The 24,589-nt window shown below is 43.8% G+C and overlaps 1 protein-coding gene across 1 annotated transcript in view; it reads right to left on the minus strand.

Moving 5' to 3' along the window:
* The window catches only part of LOC124043095 (syndetin-like), a 145,471-nt gene that overhangs the window by 108,024 nt on the left and 12,858 nt on the right, over positions 1 to 24,589 (minus strand). Inside the window, exons 3-5 of the mRNA XM_046361263.1 lie at positions 17,809 to 17,931; positions 14,856 to 14,927; positions 5,829 to 5,882 (exon numbers count right to left, since the gene is read on the minus strand). Of these exons, the coding sequence (XP_046217219.1) occupies positions 5,829 to 5,882; positions 14,856 to 14,927; positions 17,809 to 17,931 (249 nt within the window). The remainder of the gene's footprint in view (positions 1 to 5,828; positions 5,883 to 14,855; positions 14,928 to 17,808; positions 17,932 to 24,589) is intronic.

Consider the following 24,589-nt stretch of genomic DNA (forward strand, 5'->3'; position numbering starts at 1 on the left):
TATTATAGCTAGACTACATATCTCTATGCAAATTACATAATATAATACCTATACTACATATCGCCATACACATGACATAATACCTAAATATTATAGCTAGACTACATATCACTATACAAATTACATAATATAATACCTATACTACATATCGCCATACACATGACATAATACCTAAATATTATAGCTAGACTACATATCACTATACAAATTATATAATAACTGTATAATATTATAGCTAGACTACATATCTCTATGCAAATTATATAATATAATACCTACACTACATATCGCCATACACATGACATAATACCTAAATATTATAGCTAGACTGCATATCACTATACAAATTATATTATATAATACCTATATAATATTATAGCTAGACTACATATCACTATACAAATTATATAATATAATACCTATATAATATTATAGCTAGACTACATATATATATATCCATACAAACTATATATTATAGCATAGCTAGGCTATACATAGCCAATCGAACGATATAAAAGTGAACAAATGTTAGCACATTTCTTGAAAATCAATGTCAGAAATATCTTTATTTACATAAGTTTTCACATTGAAGTACCTTTGGCGGAGATTACAGCTTTGAGTCGTCTTGGGTATGTCTGTGTCTTTTAGATTTGCTAACTTCTTAGGAATGACTCGGGATGTCGATTTTAATAAGAAAGCTTCTTTTAGTAAGAATACTTGTTTACGTTACATTTAACAACAATGGTTTTGGTACAGAGCAATGCAGGTAAGATGCTGTCGGAAAGTCAGCTACAATCACTCGCACCTGCACATAATTGGCGCGTTATCACTCATTCCTCTCGCAAGGCCTTCTGGGACTTGCAGTCAAAAAGCATAATTCAACACAACCCAATAAAATTACATATGCAAATAAATCTCAAGAAATATCTCAAATATCTCAGCTCAAAGAATAAACTTAAACATGAACTCTAACACATTAAAGTTACAACAGTGTCAGCTTTACACATCTGGATTTGGGGATTTTCTCCCATTATTCCTGGAATATTTTCTCAAGCTCTGTTAAGTTACATGGGGAGAGGCAGTGAACAGCAATCTTCAAGTCTTCCCACGGATGTACAGTGATATTCAAGTCTGGGGTTTGGCTAGGCCAGTCAAGGACTTCCCCATTAGTTCTCAAGCCATTCAAGCATTGCTTTGGCTGTATGCTTGGAGTCATTGTCTTGTTGGAATGTAAATCTTAGCCCCAGTCTAAGGTCGTTTGCACTCTGAAGCAGGTTCTCATCAAGGATTTGGCTCCATTCAATGATGAGCTGTGCCTGTCTTTCTCCAGACATTGCACTTTGCATTGCGCTTCACATTCAGACCAGAGTAAAATTAGTTTAAATCAGACCACATCTTTTTTTTATCTTATGCTCTGAGTCTTTCACGTCATGGGCCTTTTTCTCAGGAGTGGGTTCTATCTGGCTACTCTCCCATGAAGCCCAAATTGCTGAAGTGCTGTAGAGACTCTTGTCCTTCTGGCAGGTTCAACCATTTCAGCCAAGGAACTGTGTAGTTCTGTCAGAGTGGTCATTGGGTTCTTGGTTACCTACCAGACCAAGGTCTTTCTTGGCCGGTTGCACAGTCTGGGTAGTTCCCTATGTTTTCAATTTTCCAATGATGGAGACCGCTGTATTCTTGGAAACTTTCAACAATCTAGAAATTGTGTTATACACTTCACCAGATAAAATTTGGGAAGTATTAAAACCACATGGCTTTTTCCACATTTTGATACGTTAGAGCCTTATTCTAAAATGGATTAAAATAATTTTTAGAATAATCAGCAAGACCAAGGGAGTAGACCAAGATGGTCACTGACATAGCTCCAGAGCTCCTCTGTGGATATGGGATAATCTTCCAGAAGGACAAACATCTCTGCAGCACTCCACCAATCAGGCCTTTATGGTAGAGTGGCCAGATGGACAACACTACTCAGTAAAAGTCACATGACAGCCCGCTTGGAGTTTGCCAAAAGGCACCTAAAAACTGAACTTGAGAAACAGAATTCTCTGGTCTGATGAAACCAAGATTAAACTCTTTGGCCTGAATGCCAAGCGTCACATCTGGAGAAAACCAGGCACCGCTCTTCACCTGGCCAATACCAGTGAAGCATGGTGGCAGCATCATGCTGTGAGGATGTTTTTCAGCGGTAGGGACTGGGAGACTAGTCAGGAAACAAGGGAAAGATTAACAGAGAAAAGTACAGAGAGATCGTTGATGAAAACCTGCTCCAGAGCGCTCAGAACCTCTGGGGTGAAGCTTCACCTTCCAACAGGTCAACGACCCTAAGCACACAGCCAAAACAACAAAGGAGTGGCTTCGGGACAAGTCTTTGAATGTCCTTGAGTGGCCCAGCCAGAGCCCGGACATGAACCCGATCGAACATCTCTGGAGACCCGAAAATAGCTTTGCAGCGACACTCCCCATCCAACCTGACAGAGCTCGAGATTATTTGCAGAGAAGAATGAGAGAAACTCCCCAAATACAGGTGTGCCAAGCATCATACCCATGAAGGCTGTAATCACTGCCAAAGGTGCAGGGTCTAAAGAGTCTCAATACTTATGCAAATGTGATATTTCAGGGTTTTGTCATTATGGGGTATTGTGTGCAGATTGATGATGGGGGAAAAAACTATTTAATCCATTTTAGAATAAGTAACGTAACAAAATGTGGAAAGTGAAGGGGTCTGAATACGTTCCGAACGCATTGTAATTACTGTACATTGGTAACCAGTTTAATTTATTTTATTTTATTTTACCTTTATTTTACTAGGCAAGTCAGTTAAGAACAAATTCTTATTTTCAATGACGGCCTAGGAACAGTGGGTTAACTGCCTGTTCAGGGGCAGAACGACAGATTTTGTACCTTGTCAGCTCGGGGATTTGAACTTGCAACCTTTCGGGCCTTTTTGCTTATTTATAGCTTAGCTATGCTAGATCCACTACCGTTCAAAAGTTTGAAATGTCCTGGTTTTTGAAAAAAAAGTGCATTTTTTGTCCATCAAAATAACATCAAATTTATCAGAAATACAGTGTAGACATTGTTAATGTTGTAAATGACGATTGTAGCTGGAAACGGCAGATTTTTAATGGAATACCTACATAGGCGTACAGAGGCCCATTATCAGCAACCATCACTCCTGTGTTCCAATGGCACGTTTTGTTAGCTAATCCAAGTTTATCATTTTAAAAGGCTAATTAATCACTAGAAAACTATTTAGCAATTATGTTAACACAGCTGAAAACTGTTGTCCTGATTAAAGAAGCAATAAAACTGGCCTTCTTTAAACTAGTTGAGTATCTGGAGCATCAGCATTTGTGGGTTTGATTACAGGCTCAAAATGTCCAGAAACAAAGACCTTTCTTCTGAAACTCGTCAGTCTATTCTTGTTCTGAGAAATGAAGGCTATTCCATGCGAGAAAATGTTAAGAAATTGAAGATCTCGTACAACGCTGTGTACTATTCCCTTCACAGAAGAGCGCAAACTGGCTATAACCAGAATAGAGAATAGGATTGGCAGGCCCCGGTGCACAACTGAGCAAGAGGACAAGTACATTAGAGTGCCTAACAAGTCCACAACTGGCAGCTTCATTAAATAGTACCTGCCTCACAAGTCCTCAACTGGCAGCTCCATTAAATAGGACCCGCAAAACACCAGTATCAATATCAACAGTGAAGAGGTGACTCTGGGATGCTGGCCTTCTAGGTAGAGTTGCAAAGAAAAAGCCATATCTCAGACTGGCAAATAAAAAGAAAAGATTAAGATGGGCAAATAGAACAGACACTGGACAGCGGAACTCTGTCTAGAAGGCCAGCATCCCGGAGTCGCCTCCACACTGTTGACGTGGAATTTGGTGTTTTGCTGGTGTTTCGCTGAGTTTAGAAGGCTGCTATACTAAGCCTACTGATAATGACATGACTTAGTTTTATTATAAAGATGATCTTAATAATAACAAGGAGATCAAGGAATAATGAGGGTTATTTTTATAAATGTTATTTTTTCTGACAATTTGGAACAATGTAAACACTAAAAAAAATATAAATAAAACCATTGAGGCTGGTCTAACATAAATAAAGTATAAAGCCTTTATTGTAGCATAGCAAAGATTAAGCTCAAGGCTTGGTGCTCACGCTCAAGGCTTGGTGCTCACGCTCAAGGCTTGGTGCTCACGCTCAAGGCTTGGTGCTCACGCTCAAGGCTTGGTGCTCACGCTCAAGGCTTGGTGCTCACGCTCAAGGCTTGGTGCTCACGCTCAAGGCTTGGTGCTCACGCTCAAGGCTTGGTGCTCACGGAATCAGTAGGCTATTAAATGCTCAAAAGTAGCAGGATGTCTTATTTCTGTAGATATATTGATGATTTATAAAGCCAGGCACATTTAACAGTTAGGCTGTTGATTATAGACCTAATTAAGTTGGGGTTTCCTCTCTCCTCAATTTCCTTAGACAATAAGACAAGGGCTGTTTTCTCATCTCCTCATTCTGCTGCTGTATCTGCCTCATTGTTCTCAACACCAATATGCTGGTTAACTTTGCTATTATGCACATAGCAACATGGTCTAGGAATAGGTGCCAATTCAACAGGGCACTGATCTGTTTCAGAACCGCGGACAGCAACCACTATCCGACGCGGGAGAAAGCGCATCCGTTATAAAATAATATTATTTGTATTGTGTTGCACCATTGTTCCTATGTAATATAACCATCCATATACAATTTCAGTAGCACGTCTTAGACTGATAGACTGTGCCATCGCCAAGGCCTCCACAATGCATCAGTCCACTCAGACAGGCGCCAATCAGACCGGTGTCTTGTAAACAATAATTATTTGTATTTTTCTTGCTACTGTATTTTTCTTGCTACTGACTAAAAATCTTGGTCGACCAACAGCCTATCGACCAAACAATCAACTAAATGGGGTCAGCCCTAATACTAACTAGACCATTCAGCTGTGGTGCACGGCGTGACAGGTATGAATCCCCAGTTGGCCTGATCAACGTTGTTTCCTGTCCGCCGTGAACACCTCGTACACATCTGAAAGAGCTCCCACTAAGAGGAGCATGGGGATACAGACGCCCAACTACACACACTTTTTCAGACTTCTCCCTCCCTCTCACCTCCCTCCTGTCCTTGGCTGAGGCTTTGAACCAAACACGAAATAACTGATTGCTTTAGCGAGGGGATACACACTTACTCACTCGCACATCCACAAGTCACGACAGACAATGTCAGCCAACCGGCCCTGATTAGCTTGAGATTGTCTTCAGCAGCAGTCACTGACAGTCATCATCTACGTTGAGTCATGTTTTACTAAGACTGGTTTGGCTGAGAACGTTAGGGAAACGATGCCTTGTTGGGAATCGTAGGTGGCTCGTTTCAGTTCGTTTTACCTTGTTCTTGATACCATGCCTTGTTTTGAGGCGATTTGACTGATGTCACGTCTATGGCTCAAATTTACTAGCTAACCTACAACTAACTGATTGTAATTTGAGAGACAAGAAGTGCAACTTTATATTTTCAATAAAAATTGGGGATGAAACATAGTTTACATGTTGTCAGCAAACTGTCAGTTTTGCCCCAGTTTTAACCTTTCGGTTACTGGCCCAACGTTCTAACCACTAGACTACCTGCCGCCCCGTAATGGTAATGCCGGTATAATCCACATTACCTCCTTTGGCATGACTGATTGTGAGTTGATATCAATCAGCGAAAAATAAACACCGGAAGAGTTTGAGTGAGACTTTGAAAATGTATACAGTGTAAGGAAAGGAGGAAGAATGAAGAAAACATACCTTAACGTAGGACGGCTGTTTTTCCAGGATAAGATCGGCAACTTTTTTGGAAACCTACAGAGCGAGGACACAAAAAAAATAACCCGGTCAGACGCTTGTAAATGCCACCCCACCTGAGAGACACGGTTATCGTACTATGGTAGAGCATGGAGAGAAGAATAGAGGGCTTTGGTGTCTATCTATAACATAAGTCTTCCACCAAGAGGATTCTCACAATGTGGAATATCTGTATTGTTGATCAAACCAAGACTGAATTAGCCTACACTTTACTACGAGACTGAATTAGCCTACACTTTACTACTAGACTGAATTAGCCTACACTTTACTACGAGACTGAATTAGCCTACACTTTACTACGAGACTGAATTAGCCTACACTTTACTACGAGACTGAATTAGCCTACACTTTACTACGAGACTGAATTAGCCTACACTTTACTACGAGACTGAATTAGCCTACACTTTACTACTAGACTGAATTAGCCTACACTTTACTACTAGACTGAATTAGCCTACACTTTACTACGAGACTGAATTAGCCTACACTTTACTACGAGACTGAATTAGCCTACACTTTACTACTAAAATAAAAAATAGAAACTATACCGAACGCAAAGATGACTGTTTGTAAGATGCGTACATGCGTGTGTACATGCTTGGGAAATTAATTCTGTGTCAGGAGTCTATGCTTTTTACAAGGAGCACGTGTGTTGCCACACACAAAGAAATGAAGGAGCACAATAAAATATTTGAGGTAATAAAGCTCCTAAATTAAAATGACAGATCGCACAGCAAAATATATAGACGCATAGCAGTGGTTCAGTGTGAGGGGTCACTTCACTTATAGCACAACACCAGTCCCATTTAGGATACAGAGAAAGAGCTCATCCCTGGTACAGAGACCCTTCTCATCTTCACTCAAAACAATTTATTCAAAAAACACATCCATATCACCAAAAAGCAGCAGTGTGGAAAAGACCCAATCACCTGCAGGATCCCACACCACCACACAGATTAGCCCGCCCATCACCTGTGATCTGACAGAGCCCAACAGCGAGGTATAATTCACATATAATTGACTGGGATGCAGAGTGGAGTTAATAGCCCAATTTTCTGGCCTCACACCCCATGTATTTTAGCAAAGAGCTGTCAATCAGAAAAGACTACTGGGTAGCAGTAATAAATGGCACCCTATTCACTATATAGTGTGCACTACTTTAGACCAGAGCCCTATGGGTCCTGATCAAAAGTAGTTCACTACATATGGCGTAGGGTGCCATTTTGGTCGCAGGCTACTGTAAGTGTTCTTCACCAGCTGCAGTTAGGGGTCTAAAAGCCAACAGCCAATCACATCGAATTCAGAAAGACAATCAACCAGTCATCACCCACGGTTTGTAGCCCAAAGGTAGAGACCATGAAGCTGGACAGAAACAGTGGGCGTTAAGTTAGCCTATACCCGCTAGCCTATACCCGCTAGCCTATACCCGCTAGCCTATACCCGCTAGCCTATACCCGCTAGCCTATACCCGCTAGCCTATACCCGCTAGCCTATACCCGCTAGCCTATACCCGTTAGCCTATACCCGTTAGCCTATACCCGTTAGCCTATACCCGTTAGCCTATACCCGTTAGCCTATACCCGTTAGCCTATACCCGTTAGCCTATACCCGTTAGCCTATACCACTGCAGCAGCCTAACATTTCTCAATCATACACCGAGTGAGACGTTTCTATGTCAACTAATTTGAGGAACATGTTGATTTCATGCAGAGCCGTAGTGGTAATACTCCGCGGTAATTGTCACATACAACTACCCACCGCAATTGGAGACCGGGACTCAATGTCCACCCTTTCCATTATTTATCCTACCTGCCTGTCTCCCCATCTCATTTCCTTACTGCCTGAACTAAATGTTGATTTGTTTCATGTACTAAATCCATTCTTTGAGGATTTGAGAGTTCCATCTAAGGTCTGTGATGCTAAGTGTGTCAGAGAGGCAGGGAGTGAAGTGGATAAGTCCTATTTCTCTTATTACCTAAATGGCACAACACCAGCCCTAGTGATTTCATAGCCAGCCTACTTTACCAGTACTGCACCAAATGAGGATTCTATAGTTTGTTAAGGGGAGACAGACAATGGTGATGTACTGTATATCAAGCAGCTAAGTAAACACGGTGGCCAATTAGACTGTCTACATCCCAAATAGAATAATATCACCTAAATCCCTCAAACTCAACTCTGGACCTGAAAGACAGCTATTGTTCCCCTCTAATCGGGGACTGATTTAGACCTGGGACACTAGGTGACCTCATAGGTAAGAGTTGAGTGCCCCTGGACTATATGGTGGATAATATCATAGCCTATTCCCCAAAAGTAGTGTCCTGTGCAGAGAATAGGATGTCATTTAGGACACACCCGGAGCATGAAACCCAGGAAGAGTCCTGGTCAATATCAATGAGTGAGCTGGATCAACACACACCGCCGGGCCCTTCCTCCTCCTAATACACCTGGACCAATACACACCGCCGGCCCCTTCCTCCTGCTAATACACCTGGACCAATACACACCGCCGGCCCCTTCCTCCTGCTAATACACACCACCTGCCCCTTCCTCCTCCTAATACACCTGGATCAACACACACCGCCGGCCCCTTCCTCCTCCTAATACACCTGGACCAATACACACCGCCGGCCCCTTCCTCCTGCTAATACACCTGGACCAATACACACCGCCGGCCCCTTCCTCCTCCTAATACCCCTTCCTCCTCCTAATACACCTGGATCAATACACACCGTCGGCCCCTTCCTCCTCCTAATACACCTGAACCAATACACAGCGCCGGCCCCTTCCTCCTCCTAATACACCTGAACCAATACACAGCGCCGGCCCCTTCCTCCTCCTAATACACCTGGACCAATACACACCGCCGGCCCCTTCCTCCTCCTAATACACCTGGACCAATACACACCGCCGGCCCCTTCCTCCTCCTAATACACCTGGATCAATACACACCGTCGGCCCCTTCCTCCTCCTAATACACCTGAACCAATACACAGCGCCGGCCCCTTCCTCCTCCTAATACACCTGAACCAATACACAGCGCCGGCCCCTTCCTCCTCCTAATACACCTGAACCAATACACAGCGCCGGCCCCTTCCTCCTCCTAATACACCTGGATCAATACACACCGCGGCCCCTTCCTCCTCCTAATACACCTGGATCAATACACAGCGCCGGCCCCTTCCTCCTCCTAATACACCTGAACCAATACACACGCCGGCCCCTTCCTCCTCCTAATACACCTGAACCAATACACACCGCCGGCCCCTTCCTCCTCCTAATACACCTGGATCAATACACACCGCCGGCCCCTTCCTCCTCCTAATACACCTGGATCAATACACACCGCCGGCCCCTTCCTCCTCCTAATACACCTGGATCAATACACACCGCCGGCCCCTTCCTCCTCCTAATACACCTGGATCAATACACACCGCCGGCCCCTTCCTCCTAATACACCTGGATCAATACACACCGCCGGCTCCTTCCTCCTAATACACCTGGATCAATACACACCGCCGGCCCCTTCCTCATCCTAATACACCTGGACCAATACACACCGCCGGCCCCTTCCACCTCCTAATACACCTGGACCAATACACACCAAGAACCACCAAGACTCTTCCTAGAACTGTCTGCCCGGCCAAACTGAGCAATCGGGGGAGAAGGGCTTTGGTCAGGGAGGTGACCAAGAAACCAATGGTCACTGACAGAAATCCTCTGTGGAGATGGGAGAACCTTCCAGAAGGACAACCATCTCTGCAGCACTTTATGGTAGAGTGGCCAGACGGAAGCCACTGCTCAGTAAAAGACACGACAGCCCGCTCGGAGTTTGCCAAAAGGCAACTAAAGGACTCGAACCATGAGAAACAAGTTTCTCTGGTCTGATGAAACCAAAATGTAACTATTTGGCCTAAATGCCAAGCGCCACATTTGGAGAAAACCTGGCACCACCGCTATGGTGAAACATAGTGACAACATACTAGGAATCCTAGAAGTTAAGAGACTTCACACTCTCACAGTCAGAGCAGAGCTCCTGGCATCTCTAAAGTGGATGACAATCATACAGCAGACAAGTAATTAACTGAGAGATGAGCCTGAGCCAAGGATGTGTCAATGCTGCCAATTACACAGCGAACCTCCACCACCTCCCTATATAGCAGCCATTCTCGACAACAGCTTCTGCCAGACTGTTTGTTTTGGATGGAACTCATTTAAGGGAGAAGTTCTATAGAATGTATCGATGCACCATTCCTATCTACAGTACAGTATCTACTCCTCTGCCTCAGCGAGGGAAATATTCAATTTCACATCAGCGCATAGGGATGGAGAGGCCCTCTCAATAGGTAGTTATCAATCAGAGAGAGAGAGCTCAGATCCTATAGGGCAGGGGTGTCAAAGTCAAATGGACGGAGGGCCAAATAAAAAATTTAGCTACAAGCCGAGGGCCGGACTGTTCATTTAAAAAATTTAAATGACGCATATAGTCTAGTGAACCTAATTGAACCTACTGAAAACCTAACAAATATATTCCAATATGATCAGATAAATAAAGCAATATTTTCTTATGGCTCTGTCAGTAATCTTTAATTTTCAACAGACACAAAAGACAAATTTCCTTTATATAAAAATCCCCATAACATGAACATTAAATGAAAGAAACCGGTATTCAAGGCACCATCAGTAGCCTATATTTTCTATTTTAGCAAAAGTGGGCTAAATTTACTTCAAAGAAAAAAACAATAATAGCAATTTTCTATCATCCACTCAACTGAAATATTTTTAAAATATAATTGGATTGAAATACAATAAAATAAAGTGCAAAAATCTATTAATCAAAAACAACACTTTGTTTAAGGAGAAGTAACATGCAGTGAAAACAAATATTAAACTTTAACTTTTAAACTTGAACTGAGTAAAAACTCTAAATATGTGATTGCACAGTAATGTTCACTTGTTTGAGGTTGAGGGTGATACTTGGTGGTGTCCCATCTTTTCCACAAGTTCATCAATGTTCGGGGTAAGGCTCTGAGCTGAGGAAATCCTCAGAATTGAGTGGAGGTGTTCAGCAGTAAGTCGACTTCTGTGTGATGTTTTGTTCAAGTTCATCAAAGAAAACAGTTGTTCACACAGGTATGTGCTGCCAAACATAGACTACGTTTGAGCAGCCTGGATGCGCAGCTGGGGCATTGTGTCGGGGAGGAAACGGGCGAACTCCGCAGCACCCACTGCCGCATATTTTGCCCTCAGTGCATCATTGCATTGGAGGTCAATCAACTCCATTTGGAGGTTTGGTGGTGAGCTTTCCACGTCAACAGCAAATGGGTTACCGAGCAGTTCCAACCTGCTTTTTGTGCTTCAAAGTCAGCAAATCGGCGTCGAAAGTCAGCGGCAAGCATACCTATTTTATCAGCCAACTGTGCGCTCGGGAACGCACTGGTAGAGAGCTTCTCTTTCATGGTCTGGCAGCTGGGAAAGTGGCTCAAATTTTCTTTCCGCATCTGCGTCTCCCACAGAGTCAGTTTGGTTTTAAATGCCTTCACTGTACTGTACATATCAGAGATGACACGATCCCGACCCTGCAGCTGCAAGTTCATTGCATTCAGATGACTCGTAATGTCACACAGAAAAGCCATTTCACACAGAAACATTTCGTCTCGGAGTTGTGTTGTGTCTTTCCCTTTACTGTCCAAGAACAGACAAATCTCCTCACGAAGCTCGAAACATCTTTGAAGCACCTTTCCCTGGCTTAGCCATCGCACCTCTGTGTGATAAGGCAAATCACCATGCTCCGTTTCTAACTCCGTCAGAAATGCCTTGAACTGGCGGTGATTCAAACCTTTGGCTCTGATAAAGTTAACTGTGCGCGTGATGATGCTCATTACATGCTCCATTTTCAAGGCTTTACCGCACAACGCTTCCTGGTGTATGATACAATGATAAGCTGTCAGCTCACCTGTCGCGTTTTCCTCTTGCATCTTTTCCCGTATCTTCTCCACCAGTCCGCTCCTGTGTCCACACATCGCAGGTGCTCCGTCGGTTGTCAAACCCACGAGTTTTTCCCAAGGCAGCTCCATCTCATTTACACATCTTGACACCTCTTCATACAAATCATGCCCCGTAGTTGTGCCATGCATAGGACGTAAAGCCAAAAACTCCTCTGTCACGCTTAGGCTGGAGTCCACTCCGCGGATGAAAATTGACAACTGGGCAATGTCAGAAATGTCGGTGCTCTCATCCACAGCCAAGGAATATGCAATGAAATCTTTTCCCTTTTTCACAAGCTGCTCTTTTAGATTGATGGACAACTGGTCTACTCTCTCGGCAATGGTGTTTCTGCTCAGACTCACATTTAAAAAGAGTTGCCTTTTTTCTGGGCAAACTTCGTCACAAACTTTAATCATGCAGTTTTTGATGAAATCCCCCTCCGTAAATGGCCGGGCTGATTTAGCGATCTCTTCTGCCAAAATAAAACTGGCCTTGACAGCAGCCTGGCCTTGTGATTTGGCTTTTTTGAACAGAGCCTGTCGAGATTTGAGGCCTCGTTTTAATTCCTCTGCCTTTTGTAGCCTTTGTTCCATGTCCATATTCTTGTTTTTGTCCGCGTGTTTCGTTTCATAATGTCGTCTCAGATTATACTCTTTCAGTACCGCCACACTTTCTCCACACAGAAGACACACAGGTTTTCCAGCTACCTCCGTGAACAAATACTCCGACTCCCACCTTGTTTGAAACCCCCGGTTCTCAGTGTCCACCTTCCGTTTTGCCATTTTTGATGGGTATCTGAAAGTTAATTTTACTGTGATGCTGACAACTGCTGTGCCAATAAATATTGAAATGAAGCAGCCTACTGCTCGGTGCGTCACCGTTGCATTGTGGGAAATGTAGTATTGGTGCGTGTAAAAGATCTGCGGGCTGCCGGCTTGCTGCGGTCTGCGGGCCGGTTCTAATAATAAATCAAGATCATCCCAGGGGCCGTAAAAAACCTTCTCGCGGGCCGGATGTGGCCCGCGGGCCTTGACTCTGACATATGTGCTATAGGGAATGTCATTATGCATGTACACAATGTAGCACAGTGGAAGTCTATATACAAAGCTATGAATATGGGATGAGGAGAAACCATCCTTCTCCTATGCATTTGTTTGAAAGGATCAGATAGGTGTGTAAGCAATACAGTGAAAATTCCACCTTACCAATCAGAGGACAAGATAGAGCTATTACCGTACGTACTTACAGGAAGTGTCTAGGGGTCGTTTGCTTAACTAGGGGATGACTTGGAATTCAGCATACGATGATCTCCATCCTAAGGGGTGGGGGCGAGGTGATCTGAGGCCGGGTTAGTCATTCACAGCCTGGGTAAGGCAGAAGACTTGATAAGGCCCCTGGTCCTCTGGTCCTGGTATTGACCCCTAGGGGTCTAAGGCTGGCAGCCAGCTGTCTGCTCTGTTGAAGAGCTCTGTCAGACAGTCAGTGTTCTGTCCACAGAGGCCTCCATCTTTCATCCTACCACCGCTAGGGATCATGGCTCTGACCCTGCCTCGCTCCCTGAATAGACAGCTCTGCTGCCTGAGACACAATGCAGAGCAGGAGGAGGCGGCTAGGGAGGGAGTCACAGTGAAGGATGAGAAAGAAGGAAGAGGGGAAGGATCCAGATGTTCTACACTTCTTCCAAAGTATGCAGCTGCACACTCCACATCATGAATTTAAAAGCATTAGATTGGTGTAAGCATTGATTTTCCTACATTGTTCAATCTATGACAGGGAGTATGCAAGTGCACACGTCGGGGGAAGTGTAGAGAATTATTTATTTTACCAGGTAAGTTGACTGAGAACACGTTCTCATTTACAGCAATGACCTGGGGAATAGTTACAGGGGAGAGGAGGGGGAGGAATGAGCCAATTGTAAGCACATTCATGGAGACGAGGAAGGTACAGAGGGAAAGACGAGGCAGGGAGGAAAGGAGGATGCAGGAAGAGAAGGAGGATCGAGGGAGAATATGGGTTGCATATTTCTAAAAGGATTCCGATATAGTTCCTCTGCTGGCTAGCTCTCTGCCCTCCAGGCCTGGGTGACCTGCAGAGAACCTCTATAGCGATGATGCTCTTTTTAAGCAATAAGGCACGACGGGGTGTGGTATATGGCCAATATACCACTGTTCTTCTTGGAGTGGCAGGTAGCCTAGTGGTTAGAGTGTTGGGCCAGTAACCGAAAGGTTGCTAGATCAAATCACAGAGCTGACAAAGTAAATATCTGTCGTTCTGCCCCCAAACAAGGCACTGTTCCTACGATGTCATTGTAAATAAGAATTTGTTCTTAACTGACGTGACCAGTTAAATTAAAATTAAAATTATGCACATGCATTGCAGTGCCTGGACACAGACCTTAGTCGTGGTATATTGGCAAACCCCCAAGATACCTTATTGCTATTATAAACTGGTTAGCAACGTAATTAGGGGTAAAAAATAAATGTTTTGTCATACCCGTGGTATACGGTCTGATATACCACGGCTGTCAGCCAATCAGCATTCAGGTCTCGACCCACCCAGTTTATAATTACTAATAATACTTTGGGCCTGCAGCAGAAACACTACCAGTGACCAACTATTAATCACGGTGTATCTATAGCGGTGCAAAGCAGTCTTGCTGAAAATAACATGCCAATATCCACCTGGGATTGCACTTCTCCACTGTGCAACACAGGTGTGTGCATGCCCAGGCTGAAGCAATAAGCTCAGGGTTAACAGAAATGATATAAAATTGGTGATTTTGCAGTTCTATGTTCTCTGTATTCAGGTGTTGCAGAGCAATATACTGTACTGAACTATTTAAGTCCTTGTTTTGACCACTAAATATGGTGTCGTACAATGTTATGTTGGCCTGCACGGATACAGTATAAATGGAATAGCTATTACCAAATCAGGGAGAAGTATCTGTGGGAGTGAGTGACCCAGTGCATTTCCTTCACTTACCGCTGCTTGTTGTCTCTTCAGCTGGTCTCTGTACTCCTCCAGCTCCTGCAAGTTCAGCTCAGGTGGGAGTTTCTATCATAAAAACACACAATAAAAGCATTGTTACAATACAATGAGAAAGCCCACACCAATAACTTCTTAGAAGATAAAGCTATTCTGTGGAATGCTTTGGTGTGTGGAGTGAACCACCTGCCAGAAAATAAATCATGGACACCGAACTGAAATCTAAATGCCAGCAGCTTAGAGCCGGGCAGGATTTCATTTCAATTGTTTCTTTTAGAAGCTAATCTTAATTCTTTGGAGTTTCTTCAGAATCAGCTCTAGCTTGCTTAAGTACCATTTTTAAAGAAACCTCCACGGTCTTCATCATTTACAAAGAGAAGAAAAAGTGGCAGAATTGTATAGCACACATGCTTAGACGTATAGTAAATTAAAATGGAGGAGCACCTCTTAATTGGCGAAGAACGAACAAGGGGAAAGACGGCAGCAAAAAACTAAGCACTGAGGATGATGGGTAATTGCTTTCCACTTGGCTGAAAGTCTCATTTTGTAATCTGGAAGGTTTTTGTTCTTGAGACACTGCTAAATCTAATGAGATTTCACACCCTTCCTCCACGAGTGTTTAATCCATCAATCTAGAAGTCATCGGTGTGTGAGCAGGAGAAGACGCCACAGTGATACTAGAGTAGATACACCCGTCAATGTGGGAGAGGTGTCCCACATAACAAGGGACCCAGGGGAGAGAGGTGTCCCACATAACAAGGGACCCAGGGGAGAGAGGTGTCCCACATGACAAGGGAACCAGGGGGGAGAGGTGTCCCACATGACAAGGGAACCAGGGGGAGAGGTGTCCCACATGACAAGGGAACCAGGGGGAGAGGTGTCCCACATGACAAGGGAACCAGGGGGGAGAGGTGTCCCGCATAACAAGGGAACCAGGGGGAGAGGTGTCCCGCATAACAAGGGAACCAGGGGGGAGAGGTGTCCCGCATAACAAGGGAACCAGGGGGGAGAGGTGTCCCACATAACAAAGGAACCAGGGGGGAGAGGTGTAGGTAGGGAGGCCCCAAGTCACTGGTAACTCGTCAGTGTAGACCAAGTCACTGGTAACTCGTCAGTGTAGACCAAGTCACTGGTAACTCGTCAGTGTAGACCAAGTCACTGGTAACTCGTCAGTGTAGACCAAGTCACTGGTAACTCGTCAGTGTAGACCAAGTCACTGGTAACTCGTCAGTGTAGACCAAGTCACTGGTAACTCGTCAGTGTAGACCAAGTCACTGGTAACTCGTCAGTGTAGACCAAGTCACTGGTAACTCGTCAGTGTAGACCAAGTCACTGTAACTCGTCAGTGTAGACCCTGCTGATTGCACTGGTTGGTACTATATTGTACAATGTATAGTGTAAATGATGATCGGACTGTTATGGGAGGTCCAAGCCTGTTATATGGCATATGCCTCACTCTTCCTGTGGTGGTTAAGGCTTTAGTATGCTGGTGGGGTGTCTTGGTATATGGGCTAAGAGGTGATAGTCATCGAAACAAACTAGGATTTATTGAACTGCACAGACAAATATAGCTCCAGATACAAGCGTTGATTTAGAATTAAATGGAACATGTAAAATAATAAGATCATAAAAGACAGAATAGCTTATAGTTTTTAAGAGCGTGGAAAGAAGGTCCTTCGCATATTGTCTCAGTGACAATAACAGCAAAAAAGGGGAGTGTGTAGAAATTCCCTTGTTGCTGTTTATATCCCTTGTTGCTGAGGGTTTAGAGCTTCAGGTATTCACATAATACAAGTACTTGGGAGTATGGCTAGATGGCACTGTTCTCCTCTCAACACATATCAAAGCCGCAGGCTAAAGTTAAATCTAGACTTGGTTTCCTCTATTGCAATCGCTCCTCTTTCACCCCAGCTGCCAAACTAACCCTGATTCAGATGACTATTCTACCCAGGCTAGATTACAGAGACGCCATTTATAGATCGGCAGGTAAGGGTGCTCTCGAGCGGCTAGATGTTCTTTACCATTCTGCCATCAGATTTGCCACCAATGCTCCTTATAGGAAACATCACTGCACTTTATACTCCTCTGTAAACTGGTCATCTCTGTATACCCGTCACAAGACCCACTGGTTGATGCTTATTTATAAAAACCCTCGTAGGCCTCACTCACCCCTATCTGAGATATCTATTGTAGCCCTCATCCTCCACATACAACACCCGTTCTGTCAGTCACATTCTGTTAAAGGTCCCCACACATCCCTGGGTCGCTCGTCTTTTCAGTTCACTGCAGCTAGCAGATGGAACGAGCTGCAACAAACACTCAAATTGGACAGTTCTCAATCTCTTCATTCAAAGACTCAATCATGGACACTCTTTCTGACAGTTGTGGCTGCTTCGCGTGATGTATTGTTGTCTCTACCTTTGTGCTGTTGTCTGTGCCCAATAATGTTTGTACCATGTGTTGTGCTGCTACCATGTTGTGCTGCTACCATGTTGTGCTGCTGCCATGATGTGTTGCTACCATGTTGTTGTCATTTTGTGTTGTTATCATGCTGTGGTCTTAGATCTCTCTTTATGTAGTGTTTTGTTAAGGCCGCAGCATATACTATACTGTAGACCTAACTAACTAACTCACCTCCAGCTTGTTGTGTCCTCTGGGTCTGTAGTGAACAGTGGGCCTAACTAACTAACTAACTCACCTCCAGCTTGTTGTGTCCTCTGGGTCTGTAGTAAACAGTGGGCCTAACTAACTGACTGACTCACCTCCAGCTTGTTGTGTCCTCTGGGTCTGTAGTGAACAGTGGGCCTAACTAACTGACTGACTCACCTCCAGCTTGTTGTGTCCTCTGGGTCTGTAGTGAACAGTGGGCCTAACTAACTGACTGACTCACCTCCAGCTTGTTGTGTCCTCTGGGTCTGTAGTGAACAGTGGGCCTAACTAACTGACTCACCTCCAGCTCGTGCTGCACCATGTCAAAGGAGTCGTTGGAGTAGTAGACCTCCTGGATGCTGTTAATGATCTCCTGCTCCGCCTGGGGGTCAATGGGCTGCTCCCTCATCTCCCTCATCTCCTCCTGAGATACCAGATAGAGGTGAGAAAGACAAATTACTGCATCAGTTAGGTCAGTAAGACAACAAAGCACCCGGTTGCTGGGACACCCTCGTGGGAAGGGAGGAAACAGGGTCTGAGAAAAAACACAACTCTCCAGAATATCTCTAGGAACCAGAGCCGGTCCATTGGGTTTATCGCTCCTGAAGTCCACAGATTACCTTCTTATTTAAGCCTGTCTGGCTGTTTCCCTGGAGAGAACTCTTCACAGACCCCTAATGAGCCTGAATATAGGCACTTATCAATAGATACCGCTCTCAGTCAATCCTCTCTTTGAAGATTGATACACCGGCCAATTTGAGAGGGCAAAGCCTGTGCAACACACGGATAAGGCATTATAGTAAAGCAATTGAGCTATGAAATAGGCTGAAACGTATCCAGGACGAATGCAGGTAAATCATCCCAATGGCAGGCAAAAGGACTGATGGAGGAAGAAAGATGCTAGGATATTCTTCAATAACCTTCACAGCATCCATTTGACCATGCCAGAGAGATAGGGTGTGACAGATGGGCCCTATATCTCAGGCACTGAATATCAAAACACCTGCCGAGTCGAGAAAATAGCAACAAAAAACAGATTTTTCCAGTAAAAGTGAAGGAATCAGCAGCAAATTAGTGCCGAATTACAAGGTAATCAAGAGTGAATTAGAGGTGAATTACAAGGGAATCAGAGGCGAATCACAGAAGAAGCAGATGCGAAGCAGAAGAAAGAGGCAAAATAGAGAGGAATGAGAGGCGAATTAGAGAGGAATCAGAGGCGTGTGGTGAAATTTGTGAATGTATTGTAATGTATTTAAAATTGTATAACTGCTTTTGGGGATCCATAATAAATACAAATTAAAGACAAATCAAAGGCAAATTACAGAGGAATATTAAAGAGGAATGAGTACTAGCCGTGCGTGTGCGTGTGTGTGCGCGTGTGGCCGGGACTATACCAGTACCACATACTCGTGTATTGTTTCCATACTCACGAAGCGGATTTAATTTCTTTAGGAAAACAGCCATAATGTTGGAAACAAACATCATTATGTTGTCATCGAGTCACATTGAGTTATTTTCCAAGTCATAGCACACAATATTTTACATACAGCAGGTTTTTAAAGGACCAAACAGGGAGGTCTGCTTCATGTTTTCGTTTTTTGCCATTGAAAAAAAAATATTGCGATCCTGGTATCGTCCCGTCCTGGTACGTGTGTTGAAGGCGTGCTGAGCAGGTCTGACACATTTGAGAACGGGTAGGGAAAACACAGCGGGTGTGTGGGTGAGCGGAGCGTTGAAGCTCAGCATCCTTAATGAGAGGGTGGGTGGGAAATTATGGAGGGATACTGGTAAAGAGAAAATAAGAAAAAGACCAGAAGTGATTCATCTCTCAGGTAGCCCAAATCGATAGTGCCCTTCTTTGAACTCTCGGCCTTTTCCGTTTGTCCCACTCTCTCACCATGACTTTAAAAATATATTCCAGACAATAAAATAGGTGAATGACTCATTTCTGGGCGCCAAGCATCTCTTCTCTCCACTCTGCTTCACAGGCACAAAGACAACGTAAACATTAGCCTAACCCTAAACCCTGCAGAGCAGAGACATTAACAGCTTTCATGCTTTGATCACGTTCACGTTGATGGATTCAAATGAAACAATGATCCTCCTCCGTCCAAATTAAAAAGTCTCATCGCCGTGCCGTTCCTCCTTCTCAATATGGGCAGAAACAAAAATTCAAAAGCCATTTGCACCTAAAAGTGGGCTGTTTAATGAGCCTTATCAAAGAACCAAAGGCTGTTCGGCTTAAGTCGTCATTGAATGCAGAGAGAAAATCCAACAGAAGACAAAGGGGTTCCTTCTTGGTGAGTGTCAGAAGCCAGGTGAACACGATGCCAGAGGGACACCTGGTCAGTTTGATGGTCAGGTAAATGGTGAAGACGTTCAGCTCTGCAGTACACCATGCCAGAGGGACACCTGGTCAGTTTGATGGTGAGGTAAATGGTGAAGACGTTCAACTCTGCAGTACACCATGCCAGAGGGACACCTGGTCAGTTTGATGGTGAGGTAAATGGTGAAGACGTTCAGCTCTGCAGTACACCATGGCAGAGGGACACCTGGTCAGTTTGATGGTGAGGTAAATGGTGAAGACGTTCAGCTCTGCAGTACACCATGCCAGAGGGACACCTGGTCAGTTTGATGGTGAGGTAAATGGTGAAGACGTTCAGCTCTGCAGTACACCATGCCAGAGGGACACCTGGTCAGTTTGATGGTGAGGTAAATGGTGAAGACGTTCAGCTCTGCAGTACACCATGCCAGAGGGACACCTGGTCATTTCGATGGTGAGGTAAATGGTGAAGACGTTCAACTCTGCAGTACACCATGCCAGAGGGACACCTGGTCAGTTTGATGGTGAGGTAAATGGTGAAGACGTTCAGCTCTGCAGTACACCATGGCAGAGGGACACCTGGTCAGTTTGATGGTGAGGTAAATGGTGAAGACGTTCAGCTCTGCAGTACACCATGGCAGAGGGACACCTGGTCAGTTTGATGGTGAGGTAAATGGTGAAGACAGCTCTGCAGTACACCATGGCAGAGGGACACCTGGTCAGTTTGATGGTGAGGTAAATGGTGAAGACGTTCAGCTCTGCAGTACACCATGGCAGAGGGACACCTGGTCAGTTTGATGGTGAGGTAAATGGTGAAGACGTTCAGCTCTGCAGTACACCATGGCAGAGGGACACCTGGTCAGTTTGATGGTGAGGTAAATGGTGAAGACGTTCAGCTCTGCAGTACACCATGGCAGAGGGACACCTGGTCAGTTTGATGGTGAGGTAAATGGTGAAGACGTTCAGCTCTGCAGTACACCATGGCAGAGGGACACCTGGTCAGTTTGATGGTGAGGTAAATGGTGAAGACGTTCAGCTCTGCAGTACATGATGCCAGAGGGACACCTAGTGGTGGATCAGAGGACTAACCTACATGGAACAGTCAGTACTATAGATTCACGGGTTGACTCGCAGTCCTGGTGGTTAAACCTACAGGGCGTGTGGGTTTAGGGTCATTAAATAGTGTGGATGAAGGGCGGGTGGGTGGCGGGCAGGTTGAATGAAGAGAAAACAATACCATTAAAAAATCCATCAAATGTATAAAATTCTTGTGCAATTTATATCTATTGGCTACATTTCTGGCATTAGTAAGTAAACCAATGCTTCAGGGCTTATAACTGTACACGCGCCAAATAGCCTACATGCCAATCGCCAAATGCTTTAGGGAACCAGTAGAAAAAGTTCATGTTGATCCAGACAATGTCGGAATTTAATTAAATAATAGAAAAGCTGTCAAATGGAGAGTTGAAAATAAAGAGAAGGGAGGGCCAGAAAAGTAACGTTTGGAAAAGATTAGGTGAAGTGAAAAATGAGGATGATAGCGGTGTCGGCTGTGTTATGTGATAATTGAGGTGCTATATAACTTTGACAGTCACAAGACAGGTACTTTAAAATAGGCTTATGACACATGAAGGGAACTGTAGCCTACTGTTCAGATGGGTTAAATGGAAACTGAAATCTGGACACTGACTGTAGGTCTATAACCTCTCACACAACCTGAATACTAACTCTTACAGTAAAATGATACACCAATTGTAGGCTACATTTTTACTCAGGAACAAGAGTGGAGAAATGTGATTTCTTTCTTTCAGCATCTTGAGAGAATGTGAATGTGCAGTTAGATACCGTATGTAGAGGTGCTGTCTTTATCAGCATCATAAAAGCTGATCGTATTTCAACCACAGAAAATATGCATCCAAGCAGAACTGAAATCAAAAACTTGTTGGGTCGTTGAAACAGCAATATACTTTCTTACAACCGGTCTAACAGATGTAATTTAGACATTTTGCAAATAAAATCTTTAGTTTCTTTAGAATCAGTGCATTATCTTATCTCCCCGGTCCCTAAACATCTTTGGGCCGCGAAAAGAAGCAGAGAGACTAGATTGAGGCATTCATCCTATCCATTTATGACATTCTGGTGAGCAAGGGTTTATTTAGTCTTCTAGGGCTACAATTAATAACAGAAGGAAAGATGCATGTATCTAATTATAGACAAGTTTACTAACAAAAACCCTACCAAAGTGTCAGAAGTTATAAGAAGAAACCTATCAGGCAACAACAAAAAAAAATCAGTTCCCGAAAATGTCAATAAGGGGGGGCGGAGCTAGCATGTTGGAGTGAACGGCTGTGCGTGAGAGGCTCCTGCAACTTTTTTGCGAAATAATCTAATTTAACCTACTTTATGGCACTTTTTACAACAAACGTTTCTTTCTAATACAAGATTGTAACTTTTTATATGAAAATGCCGAGTAATAAGCGACCAAAGGACAATAAATCCACAGCGGAGGCCTACTCCCCACTAAACAACGAGACAGACATGGCGGGAGGCACATGCAACAACGTGACACTTACAGAACTTACCCAGGCTTTGGGGAGCTACGTGTTGCTATAGCTGATGATCTTAAGGCCACTATTGCTGAACTGGACACCAAAATCGAGAGCATCATTCGAACGGTCGCTTCGCATGGCCAGAGTATTGTGGACCTTGAGAAAGCTTCTGAATTCAACGCTGGTAGGATCGACGAGTTAGAGAAGCTATGCACGTCATTGCAGGATACTGTGCAGAGGCTTTCTGTGAAAGTGGTGGACCCGCCTATTTGTTTGGTACCTTCTCGGGATACAGAATAAATTGGAACAAGAGTGAATTAATGCCCATACGGTCGCAAAATACCTCCTGGCTAGAACATCTCCCATTTAAGTTATCTTCAGAAAAATTTACCTACCTAGGAATTGTAGTTACCAAACAATACTCATTATTACTGGACCGCTAACCTCCGCATTGTTACGTTTCTGTTGGATGACGTACTCCCGGCATCCAGCTGGCTTAGTATGGAGCGTGAGGAGTGTCACCCCTTCTCTATTGGCGCCTGTCAATCTGGAGATGTCACTTTATTGTAACAATCCTATAATACATAGCACAGTCTGAATCTGGAAGCAAATTAAAGTCCACTTTGAGCTTAGACCAATGTCATTCATGCTCCCTCCTTTGCCCCTTCTAACCTTGATAACACCTTTGAGCGATGGGGAGAGTTGGGGATAAGTACCATAGGGGATTTATACATAGAAGGGACCTTTGCTTCCTTTGAGTTGCTGAGGGAAACTTATAATCTTCCCAGAAGTAATTTTTTCAGATGCCTACAAATTAGAGACTACGTTAGAAAACACCTCCCAACATTTGGGAATGCTAAACCTTCCATGTTTGACGGATGCATAAAAATATGCCCCACCTCAGATAAACTGATCTCGCGTCTATATGATGCTTTTCAATCTGTTAGCACACCTTCTACTGATGCCATCAAGGCAAAATGGGAGGAAGAACTAGGGACTGACATCTCGGTGGCAGACTGGGAAGAGAGCTTGGAGTATATCCACACATGCTCCATTAATTCCAGACATCATCTCATACAAGTCAAGGTATTACACAGATTACACTATTCCAAAACTAAACTGCAAAGGATATTTCCTGATACATCCCCTACATGTGATAAATGTCAGGCTACGCAGGGTACACTACTCCACTGCTTTGCCCTATGCTCTAGCTTGCATGGTTATTGGTGTGGAATTTTTAGGATCCTCTCTGAAGTTTTGGAGACTTCAATAGATCCAGACCGGCTTCTGATAATCCTGGGAGTATGAGTCCCTAAACAAATTAACCAACCCCCAAAACCAACTAATCTCGTATGGTCTCATCTCGGCAAAAAAACTGATCTTGTTGTTTTGGAAAAGGAGGGAAGCGCCCTCTACCAGATTATGGCTCAGTGAATTGGCAAACACTGTACACTTAGAAAGAATTAGATATATTCTGAACAATAAATCATCAACATTTGATCAAAGCTGGCAGCCTTTCCTCTCCTACTTGGACGAGTCGGCGCTGTGAATTTGTACTTATTAACGCTCTCTCAATTGTAATATTTTAATCTACCTTTGGGCAGCATGTGCTGGCCCTGCCACCCGAGCAGTTGGGGGGGGGGACATCTTCCCTCTTTCTTTCTACGTGTCCTTGTTTTGTATGTCGTGTTTTGTATTATTTGTTCTGCACCCAGAACTCTGGGTCTTGTTGTTCCTGTATGCTCTTTTATGTTTAGACTAGAATTGTATACCTGTCATGTATACACCATTCTTGTGTGTGTTTAATAAAAATATTTGAGACAAAAAAAAAAAAAAAAAAATTAAAAAAAATGGCAATAAGACAACTTCATAAGCTTCTGCAATACATCCCATGGAGGCAGATACTGTATATCATTATATAAACTCAGCAAAAAAAGAAAAGTCCCTTTTTCAGGACCCTGTCTTTCAAAGATAACTTGTAAAGATCCAAATAACTTCACAGATCTTCATTGTAAAGGGCTTAAACACTGTTTCCCATTCTTGTTCAATGAACCATGAACAATTCATGAACACGCACCTGTGGAATGGTCGTTAAGACACTAACAGCTTAAAGATGGTAGGCAATTAACGTCACAGTTATGAAAACTTAGGACACGAAAGAGGCCTTTCTACGACTCTGAAAAACACCAAAATAAAGATGCCCAGGGTCC

The sequence above is a fragment of the Oncorhynchus gorbuscha genome, linkage group LG09 (genome assembly GCF_021184085.1).
Source record: "Oncorhynchus gorbuscha isolate QuinsamMale2020 ecotype Even-year linkage group LG09, OgorEven_v1.0, whole genome shotgun sequence".
In the NCBI taxonomy this organism is placed as follows: Eukaryota; Metazoa; Chordata; class Actinopteri; order Salmoniformes; family Salmonidae; genus Oncorhynchus; species Oncorhynchus gorbuscha.